The sequence below is a fragment of the Neolamprologus multifasciatus genome, chromosome 19 (assembly GCF_963576455.1).
Source record: "Neolamprologus multifasciatus chromosome 19, fNeoMul1.2, whole genome shotgun sequence".
NCBI lineage: Eukaryota > Metazoa > Chordata > Actinopteri > Cichliformes > Cichlidae > Neolamprologus > Neolamprologus multifasciatus.
In genome coordinates, this window is record NC_140457.1 from 14576191 (window position 1) to 14587746 (window position 11556).

The 11556-nt window shown below is 43.9% G+C and overlaps 1 protein-coding gene across 6 annotated transcripts in view; it reads right to left on the reverse strand.

Annotated features, from left to right (window-relative positions):
- The window catches only part of meis2a (Meis homeobox 2a), a 78364-nt gene that overhangs the window by 14839 nt on the left and 51969 nt on the right, over nucleotides 1-11556 (reverse strand). For all 6 annotated transcript variants that reach the window (XM_085143434.1, XM_085143435.1, XM_085143433.1 and 3 more), the window contains exon 10: nucleotides 9646-9722. In XM_085143434.1, the coding sequence (XP_084999560.1) occupies nucleotides 9646-9722 (77 nt within the window). The remainder of the gene's footprint in view (nucleotides 1-9645; nucleotides 9723-11556) is intronic.

Genomic DNA, 11556 nt, shown 5'->3' on the forward strand with positions numbered 1-11556 from the left:
CAAACAGTGCGGCTTTGTGGATTACCATGAGAAGCTGATAATGACATGATAGAGGCGTGATATTTCAAACAAAATTGAGTGTCAATTGCCTGCATCGTCTAGGCAACACAAGTGTCTCCTCTGCGGCAGCCAGACAGGAAATAAGGCCAATCTATTTCCTTTGCTTCATATCAAACCTCTCTCCTCTCCCTCTTTTATAAGACTGTAATGGGTTCAGCTCAAAGAGAAGAAGAGAGGGGGCCTGCCAAGAGCAACAGTTACATTCTCTCTCTCTCTCACACACACACAAACATACACACACACATAATTGGATGCACGCATGTGAGCATGCATGTACATGTATTCTCACATTTGCAGACAGCTTGCACTCCTGAATATAAAAATGTATTAGAAGGCATTAAAAATAAAAGGTGCCCTCATCTTACCACTCCGTTCCCAAACATATGTATACATTCATATTCTCCCCCTGCTCTTGAAGTTTTTTCTCCTCATGCTGGTGTGCTACTAACCGTGAATTTAGGGCAGTGAAAATGCACTGCAGTTTGAGCAATTAAAAAGGGACACCTAAACCTAGTGGATCGACCAGTGAGATTCTCTAATGCCTGGCTTTAGGTGCCGCTGCACTTGAGAGTCTTTCAGAACCAGACTACTGCAGAGTACAGGATTCAGTCTGTGTGCGTATGTTTGGGAAGGGATTCTCCCTCCCTCTGGGATGTCATCATCTTCTCATCACTGGGTCTCTGGCGTGTGACTGAGTGTTTCCATCGAGCACGTTTCCATGATGTTGTCTGAGCGAGCGAGTTTGCGTCTAGCACATATTAGTGACCGCGAGAGAGTCACCGGTTAAATGTTGTCAGCTTGCCTCTCACTTCCCTATTGAATAATTAATCAGAGTTTCAATTGCACATAATCGCTTTGAAATACACACGAGTGAACTCACAGGCACACAAACACACATGCGCCGGCACAGTCAGAAGCAGAGTTTAGGGCTAAAAAGTCCAGCAGCAGGCTAGTGATATAAATAGCTGTTGTTTGTGGAAGGGACTGCTGGCAGAAGCAGCAGTGACACTGTGGAGCAGACCACAGGGACTCTGATGTGCTTGGTGGCCTGAAGCGAGCCCTCTGCCTCTCAGATCAGCTCTACCACCAACTGTGTAAAAGCTTTGACTGGCCTCCTTCATATGTGACAGCCTTAAACAAATACAACAAAGCCACATTAAATTAAGCCTACACTGCAGAAGATCCTTAAAGGTCCTTAAACTTAAGCCTCTGAACTGTCATGTGGGATGTTTTTATATGACACATCTAGTAAAAGCCCCAAAATACAGAAAACTCAATTCTCAGCCATCCGTGTTCTTTAGATTTCAACAATCCAAATACATTATAAAGAATGTATCTCATACAATATAACAAGAGGATGATAAAGCAGGCATATCTTGGGTGCTTGACACCCTCTACTACCAGACTGACACCCCATTCCACCTCACGTGCTCACAGAGAGTCCCAATTGAAACATCATCACCAGTAATGGGAGGAATAAATATTCATAAGGGTGGGAATAGAGAAACCCAAGATTAGGGTAATATACTCTTCATTGTTCTTTCCCTTTCCTTTTGCCAGCGCTTCCTCTATATCTCTGTATCTTGCTATGCATGTTATGGTGTTGGATAATCTTGGCTAATTCCTCAAGCTACCTCTGATAACTTCATCAAAGTGTGTCTGTATCTGTTTGCTTGCAGAGAACGTGGCAGCATGCTACTCTGTTTATTTCTCACCTCTCCCAAATTGCAAATTAGCAGGTTTGATATGTGCAGGAGTTTGGGCCACACTCCAATTAAGATTGGATTGTTTTTGTGAAGAGGCCCTCCCTCTCTCCCCCTCCTGCTCTCCCTTCCCTTTTCTGCTTGGCACCAGGTCTACTGATATCTCATCCATAACAGGCCTGAACTGGGGCAGAGCATGGCTTAAACCAACAAAGGACTATATTGATTTATAGGGTCTCCCGTGATGGGCTTATTGGCCTACACCTCAAAGCCACAGAGGGCACAGGGCCATGAATCACAGCTTCAGAAAATACACAAGCGCACAACAGGTAAGAATATTACACTGCAGTGTTGCTAACAATGTGATTACAACTCTCTCCCGTTTTCTGTCCCGACCACATTTACTTTCATCACGTCTTAAAGGACGGAGTGGGTGGTAATTGGAGCTTATTTTGAATATGGCACCTCAGAAACAAAGCAAAGACAGACGAACATGCCTATTTACATCGTGTTACCGTGCACCCAAACACAAGGACAGAGGGAATTGCAAATTGTGTAAGGAGGAGGTAAAGGAAAACAGAGAGTAACAGAAAGAGTGAGAGAATGAGCATGCCTGGACAGAGAGAAAATACCTTGGTAAGGTTCAGGGAGTTTAAAGAGCTCAGCCAAAGAAGGAGCTCCTGTCCTCTCTGGCTCCAACACACACAAACACACACATACACACACACATATACCCTCAAGGCCATTCTGTTACACCTGGTCACCTTTATCCCTTTTAGTCCTCTACACCCCACCCCTGCTTTTGAACACACACACCAATGCACAAAAACACATACATAACATCCATTCTCCTAATTCACATCACCACCAAGGCACACATAGCAGCACCCTGTGGCTAACACACAGCTCCGCTGGCTATCTCCCTCAGCAGATAAAACTAATTATTCCAAATCTACTCTGTCAGGTTGTCTGATCCTCTGGGGCCTCAGTTTAATTCTCTCTCTCCCTCTGTCTGTCTCTCTCCCTGTGTGTCATTGGTTCGCTCTCAGTCATAAGCCACAAAAAGACCAAGAATCTGCGCCAGATGACCTCCCAAGTAAAAACATAAACAGAGCGACTAGCCATAAAAACACATATAGCATCGCAACAGCTGAAGTGCATGACTTTCTTTGTGAAACCAGACTATTCAACATAACTGCCAAAATTTAAGTTCGATTTTTAAAAAAAGATGCACAACACAATAAAAATCAGGGATCGAGCCTTGCGCTCTGAGCAACTTTGAAAAATCACAATTATTGCATGACATCATCCAGCATACAATCCAAGGGACTTATGCACCTATTCAAATGCTTAGTCCCCTCTGTTGGCACTTGATGTTGGCACCCATGTCAGGCTTTAGAGCTAAATAACAGGCCAATATGCCAGGCTTTCCAGCAGCACACCCTGAAAGCCTGTGGAGAAACTATTCGTCCCAATGAGCTCTAAAGGCAAATGGAAGCTCATAAACAGAGACTCGACTGTATAGAAACTGCATTTTATCTTTCAGCAGTTTCCCCCTTTTATGAGCCAGGGATCTCTATAACAGGGGGGAGAAAGGGAGGGATAAGCAGGATGGGAGGATGGCAGAAAGAGAGAGAGAGAAAGGATGACAGTAAGGATGCAAAGAAAGAAGATGATGGCAGAAAGAGAAGAAGAATAAGAATGAGGTAGAGGTTGGGAGAATGAGATAGAGGAGTGCTGGGGTCACAAATCTTGCTGCTATTCTAGTACGTGACATCTTCGCTCGTTTGCGGCTGCTCATTAACAAACAATACTGCTGTGAAATTGGTTTAATGACAAAGTAATAAAATTGCTATTCTGCTCACAGATGGCCTCAGGCGCAGGGAGATTCTAGCAGGCTTACTGTGGCTGCCCGTGTGCATTAAGCTGCTTGTTCATGAAAACAGCATCCTACACTTTCTTTCTCACTATCATCAACCCTTTTTTTCTTTTTAAGTTCTTTCTCTTCTTACAAATGAAATAAATTAACCTACTTTCCTGCCTTGTTTTCTCCTTGAATTCTCCCTCTCCCACACTCTCACCCTCTTTCTCTCTCTCTAGTGGATTCTCTTCCTCGCTCTTTCTCTCTTTTTCTCTCGATCTCTCCCCAGTTCTCACCCCTAGTACAGAAATTACCATCTTAAAATAAAAAAAGGGGGCCTGCCCACGCAAACGCAGCTCGACTTCATTTCAAAAGCAGAGCCCTTGTTATTAAACGACCCACCAATAAAAACCAAGCCGTTGAGGAATAAAAGAGCCAAAAGGAGCAGAGAAGTACAAAGACCTCCCTCCTCCCATCTCTCTCTAATGCTTTCTCTGTAATGCCTCTTTTAGTTCTTTGCTGCTCTATCTTGCCTGGTCTGGCTTCGTTCTTCTTGCATGCCGTCTGCGCTTTGGAGAATCTTGAGCTTGCAACAAGTTAAAAAAGGCATTCGTTTTTGTGCACGATCAGCCGACATTGCCAGTTTTTGTTAAAGTACCACCTGTTTTCCATAACTCATACAGAGGTGGGCACTGGGTTGCTCCATAGCCTCGTTGGGTGTCCATACCATGCTACGAGTAAGCGTGCCCCCAGTGCCTGATAAAAATGTTAGTGAGCCCTGTTAATCACAGTGAGAATTTCAGCAGGGCTAATGTACTCACATATACTGTGAGAGCACGGTGGCACACATTAGTGTCAGCTGTTTAAGACTCCCATGGCTTAAACTGTGAGTAAAGCATGTGTCTAGATTGTGCAGTTAACAGATATTTGGATCTGTAACAACCGCTGAACAAAATGAAAAAGAAAATGAAACCTGCTACGAAAAAAGAGCCCGTTCGGTTCTAATCTTGCCAATGGTGAGAATATGTTTTTCTAAATGTGTTTCTTCCTCCAAAACAGATGAAACAGGATTATTATTATTACAGCATCAAGAAAGCAGCCAGATCAAATGAACTTAGCGGGTAGAGGGTGTTGGTGGGGGGGATGGCACTTGGGATCCAACAACAGAGTCAATTCTGCTAATTAACTGCCAATTAGCGGTCCCTAAATGAGAGGGATCATGATGCCTGTGTTGGCAGCACCCCGATAGTCTCTCTTTTTAGTTAGACACACATATACACTCATGCTTGCACACACAGATACACCAGAGAGAGAGAGACACACACACGCGCAGCCACAACCTCTCCACACTCTGGCTGTATATTTAGAAAGCCAGGGGCATGAGATGGCCACTGCTGGGAGTCCCTGGTTGCAGCCAAAAAAAGGCATGACATTTCCATCTGGGTCAAAGTTAGACAGATAACCAGCAACTTCAGTCAACTAGCCCACCAATGTTGTAGAAAAGAAGAGATAGAAAAGTAGGGAGTGGGCAGTGAGCAGAGTACGGGGTGGGGGTTGGGGGGACCTCAAAAGCCTCTGTGTGAGATTCATGAGACGTAAATACTTATAAAGAATGTGGAAAAACAGGCGGCTAGGCCAGTTTCATAACTTTATGTTACATTTGGAAAATATTAGTTATTATTTTGCATTTCATAATGGGCGTCGCTGCCAAACCAGAGAATCATAAAATCGTATAAAATCGTAAAAGGCGGTGTTGCTAAGTGTCTCTTTGGCCCGAGAAAGGAGGATGGAAAATGCTTTCTAAGTGGAGGAACAAATTTGCTTTTGCTTTTTCTCTTTCGTGTTTTCAGACACCACAAACAAATGTTAACATTTTGCACATGAACCTTCAGTGCAGCCACTTTGTATCGCTGCCGAGTGATTTAAAGTCTGTAAAATCTAGAGGTGATCCAGGATGAGTTGATCTGAATGGGAATGGGGAACCTGCTGTGAAGAGAGCTACAGATCAGTCAGTTTAGAGCCATCTAAATTCAGTTTATCTGCATGCTGTGCCACAGCAGAGCGCAATCGGGGGTCATAATCGGGATTCTATATACATAGGCTAAAGTTCAAAAGGCATATGATTGTAATGACTTTTGATTTTTTATTTGCTTATTTATTTAATGTATTTTTTATTTTATTTGTGGCATTCTTTCAAGATCCTGTTTCAGTCCTGTTTAGCTTATTTCCCCAGTGCACCTGCCTGCTCAGTTACTCGACATATGAATGACATTGGTCGCCTTCCTTCTGTTCTTAAAACAGAGTAATTAAACATATTATTGCTAATACAGTACACGTACAGTTATATGTTGGCGACTGTTCAAGGTCAAAAAAAAAAGAGAAAACAATCAGTGCACCACACTCCACACTGAACTGCCACAGAGATTGAGCCTATTTCATCTCCTCAGTGGGCACAGGCTGCTTGGCGCCGTTGTCTGGCGGATATCCTTCCCTTATCATGTGACCTGTGCTCCGACAGGGGGCAAAGGTTGGCTGCGATCCGCCTCTGTGTCTTAATAACTCACTCATTGTATTCCTTTCTGCCGCTAATTGGAGCCTCTCCTCACTGTGTGCGTGTTTGTGTGTCTGTGCATGTAGTCCCCCCTGGGCTGTAGAGAGGAGGCAGACAAGTAAAAATAGAGTGTGGCTTAGTGCCCTCTTTATTGTTATTAGTGGTCCAGTGGCACAGCAGTCAGTTATCATCGATGCCAACAAATGACATATTCGCTCTCTGATTTGTTCTGCACCCCCACCCCCACCCCCACCCGACTGCAACCCAACCCCCCCTCACTCAGCCATGGAAATGACCAACTGGCTGCCTGCGAGATGAGGGAATAATGACGGGCCGATTTCCTTCCTTTTTTTAGATGCCATTTCTTTCAGTCATCTGTCATCGGCGTCATCTCTCAGGCCCATGTAATAACCCTGTGTGTGTAGTTACATGCCGCCTGTGTGAGCGCGCGCGTACCCGTTGCTGCTGTGGTAAATAACGGCAGGATAGTCCGTGTGTGTGTGTTTATGGCAGAGAGCGAGGGCACATCGTGCTGGGTGTGATGCTGAGACATGAAAGGATTCGGTCAGGCTCCATTTAGTTCAGAATGATAGCAGGACACTGGGAGCTGCTGAGGAAGGCAAATCTGCCGCCAGACACTGTAAACTCTAAATGCTTCTTTAGCTTATGAACACCTGTCTGCCATTTCACCTACTTCGCTATCCCAGAATGCCATGTGTGACATGGCCCTCACCTTTTCCTGCAATCTTAAACAAATGCAATTACATATCAGACCACTCCCACGTTCTCTTAGCATGACGCCTGCTGTCTCAAATGTAAGCAGGGCAAACAAAACCCCACACTATCTAATGGTCAACTAATGGTGTCCTGACACACTGTATACTCATACACATCTCTGAAGTTCCCATTAGTAATAATGCACATACAAACACACCTTTGAACGCAGGGGAAACTATTAACAGGATAATCAAGTCTTTCCTCTCATAAGCTCAACACCAGCGCAATGAGATTGTGGACTTTAACCCTTTCCTTTGCCCTTATTAACATCAAACAGCTGATGGCGTGTGGGCTACAAACAGGTGAGGCTGTTTTCTAATTATATATTCTAGAGTTAGACTCCGCCGGAGTATCAGAGTGTGGCGCTGAGACAAAAGGGTTTAAACCAGTTGAGTTTTGCTTTCTACCTGCACAGGTGAGCTCCAGGTAAATGTAAAGCTAGGTGTCATTTGGAGGGGATGGTGCTGGGAGGTTTGATGGGGCAAAAGGGGAGAGAGTGAGATGCACTGTCTATTGACTATCACACAGTGCACCGTTGTGCCCTCGCTGGGCTGCGATTGTGCCGGCGGACAAAGCCCTGATTCAGCACATCCTTTCCCCGAGGGAGAGCTCTGGAAACCGAAGACGGCGGCCATCCCCTCCCTATTCCCCCCAATCATCCTTTGCTTCTTTCCCCCCCTGTCTGTCGCTATCTCTCTCTCTCTCCCTCTCTCTGGTCAGTAACATGGCAGTAACCACGCATCAAAGGGAATAACAGAACAATGCAAGGGACCAGCCAGGAATTTGAGGGGTTTTTTTTGAAACAGGAATTTCATATGGCTAAGTTCTGTCATATCTGGGGTGAATGATCTGAGCAGCCACTGGACCAAATATCAAAGGGAAAAACAAAAAGGTCAGACATTTAACTATAACTCGCTACCTAGCCTAGATAGTAAAAAGTGGAAAACTTCTGCACCCTCTTCTCACCTTTCCCTTACTGTAACATAGCCAGTAACGTGGCAGAGTCACCCAGGCCTCCTGACATCAGCCGGGATGCACCGGATACACTAATGGACTCCAAGCCTCTTCAGTAACTGGTATGTATTTTATAAGAGGCCTGGTGTAAAGTTAATACAGCTCTGTGATCATCTGTGATTATGCATCTGTGTGCGTATGCTCAAGGATGTTACACAGTGCAAGATGCTTTCAGACCAAATGGATGGCTTGAATTTCATGGCCAATGAGAAGGCAGGGACTCGTCTCAGATCTATCTCTGTCTATGTCTCTGTCTATTTCTCTCTCCTCCCAGGTTAGCAGAGTATTTCTGCATTAATCACCATGACACAGGCAAGGCAACTCAATTTTCTGCTCCTGTAGGTAAGGTGCATGGCGTCCCGAAACGGTGGCACGAGGCATGAAACAGGCAAGCGGGGGCTAATCTTTGGTTACTAGTGTAATTGAAATGCTATCCACACTGTAGGGTGCATTAAAGTCTGATAACACCGGTTCCTGTGGCCAATTTAAGTAGCTTGACTTCCCCTGGCTAGAAGGGAATAAAGCAAAGGGTGAGAAAGAAGGGGAGAGAAAGAGAGAGGGAGTGAGCGAGAGAGAGAGAAACGAAGGAGACAGAGTATGTCAGATAGTGGGGGGGAGCACGAGGGAGGGGGCTGATAGATAAGGCTGACAAACCAGGCTAATTCTCCAGGCATGTTTCTCATTGTGATCCAGGAAAAATGAGAAAAAAATGAATCACAGAACCAAAAAATCAATTGACCCTCGGGTGGCTTGTCAGGCTGCGAGTCTGATAAACCTAAAAGCTTCGTTAATGTCAGCCTGCCTGTACCCAACAGATAGAGCACTTTGTAAATGAACCCGCTTTGATAAATATATTAAGGAAAGCTGTGAATAAAAGGCACAGACTTGTCATTTGTAAATAGAACCCCCGCTACATGGAATTAGAATGATAAAATGGGGTTCCATATAATTAAGTTTGTGTAAGACCTGAAATCCGTGCAAATACCTTCCCGGAATTTTGAAAGGAAGCTGTCAGTTCAATTAATCTGAACATCACCCTGAGAATGTACTGAACAAAATTAAGCTGCAGATAAAACCTGGGCTAGTATTTTGATAAGTAATTCCTGTATCATTTCTTTGCTTCTGTGATCATTTTATTTAATCCACCACCCCCAGTTATGTGCTAAGCCATCTACAAAGGCCCTGCTGGCCAGGCCACCAAAACCTTAATCCACCATATAGCTGGTGTAAAATGGGGAGGGGGTGGAAAGGCAGTTTTGCCTTTTGTGGGGGCACCAGTGGCGGTGGTAGGTATGGTTTTGGATGAAGGGGTGGGGTGGGTGTGGGGGCTGTAGGGGTAGCTTATGATCAGCGCCTGTCTCCCTTAAATATATCCCAGTGAATACATGTGCATCAAACCACAAAGACCACTGACTTAGCCGCGGAACACTTTACAGATAACACCGGAACATCCTGGTAGCTTACATATAATAATGTTACAAAGGTTGTCTGTGTGTATGTCTATGTGTGAACCTCTGCATGTGTCTGTACGAGATGGGGAGGGATGTACATAAACGGTTTTCACACTTTAGGAGCATTAGCCGTCTTGGCTGATGGGGAGAGGGAGGCGAAGGCTTTTGAAAATAAAAGGCAGAGCGATGCTGGTGGTGGAGATAGGGCAAGCGGAAATCTTGACTCACCAGTTGTTTACTTGCAAGATGGTGAGGCCCGTGTCTTGGGCTAGCTGCTTCTTCTGCTCTTCAGAAGGGTATGGGTGCTGCAGGAGCAAGCAGAGAGAGAGAAACAAACACATACATGAGCCTCTTTGACATACAGATTAGCATAAATATCCATGCATGTAAGCACTCGTATAGCGAAGCGCTAGAAAACGAACACGTGCTTCGAGTCAAGTTCATGGCTGTTGCTTATTATTGTATCTATTCAATATGTTCCTGTGTTTGTTGCATTGTGTAACTTAAGACTGGACCTTCTCATGACCTCCACCTAATGCCGCCTCTTGCACATTATAGACATTCACACCATACACGTGTCCACACCCACGCATACACACACACACACAGAGTTTAGTGCAAAACCTGTAGGAGCTGGCCAAACAAGTTTGTCAACACTGTCACCAGTGATAACCCCCATTCTTTATCCCCACCCTGCCTACACAAAAACAACATATAGCACACCTCCAGAAAGAAAAGACACTTATGACCATACACACTTTGACAAACATGACTTTCCAGTAGGCCTAAGCCATATATTGTGGTGTCTGAGAATCCTTTTATAACATACCAGCACAGCAACAGATTGAGTGGGTGAAGATTTGTGGAGAATACATTTATCTTTCCTTGAATGTCTGACATGTATCCCGGTGGTGGCTCTTTCATAGAGAGCAGCTGAAAAGAGACTAATGCTAAAAGAAGAGAATGCTGTGAAATGTGCTCCACAGATATGCCAAGATTTTTACCTGAAAATGTAATTCTCCAACAAGGTCTGCAATGATACTATTTGTGTCAGGTCCAATCTAGAGAACATTGGCTGATATAAATGGCAGACCTTGGGCTGCCTTGCTCCCCCTGGGCCTGCTATGAAGCATGACAAAACAACAGTGATCGCTGGTGACAGATGTCTTTAAGGGCCAGATTAGGAGTCGGGGCGCACGCAAACGAAACAAATGAGACACTATGTGTTTCATTCAGCCGCTGTAAACAGAAAGCATGCATGCACACAGGCACGTGCAAACAGAAATGCAAATAGACAGATGAAAATTATTCATAGACCTGACACCTACAAATCAAAACACACACACACAAATCCTTTTTGAGGTGATGTTTATAACTCCCCCTCCCCAAAAAAAGAAAAATACCTTAAATCTTCAAAACTTTAATTTGATTGTTTCAGTTCCTTTCCGGGTATATGCTCATTGAGCACATTTCACAGCTGGCAATGTATGCCCAGCTCGTGTTAATTGAATTGAATTTTAACTTGAAATGATAGCAGTTGCTCAAGAAGCATTTTCTCATTTACCGCTGTAATAATTTATATGAGAAGTCATATCAGCAGAGAAGGAGATTCCTCCTTTCAGGTAGCCCTGCCTGTTTAAATGTAGTCTGTTTTAATTAAAGAAGGGATGAAAAAATGGTTTGAGGAATGTGCACAATTAATAACAAACAAGGCTGAGATTGGACAAATAATGACTCCCGGCTGCAGAGGGGGATTAATCTGATTTGTACTTGTGTACTTAGTCCCTTTTAATATGCTAAAATCATTAACAAAGGAAAGATGATAATGCTTGCATAGAAATACATTTTTTGATTGCCAGGTGTTGACATTTCCTTGGCTACCGGAGACAGAGTTGCTAAGGTATTGTGTGTGTGTGTGTGTATGTGTATGCACATTTGCGTGTGTCTCTGTGTAAACATTTTCAATAGAAGCCACAGGGTGCACAAGATACAAGCTCTAGTTTATATATATATATATATATATATATATATATATATATATATATATATATATATATATATATATCCTTTTTTTTAATCCATTTTTCCTTTTAAGTATATACTATATAAACCTCGAGTATGCAAATGCGCCCAAAAACC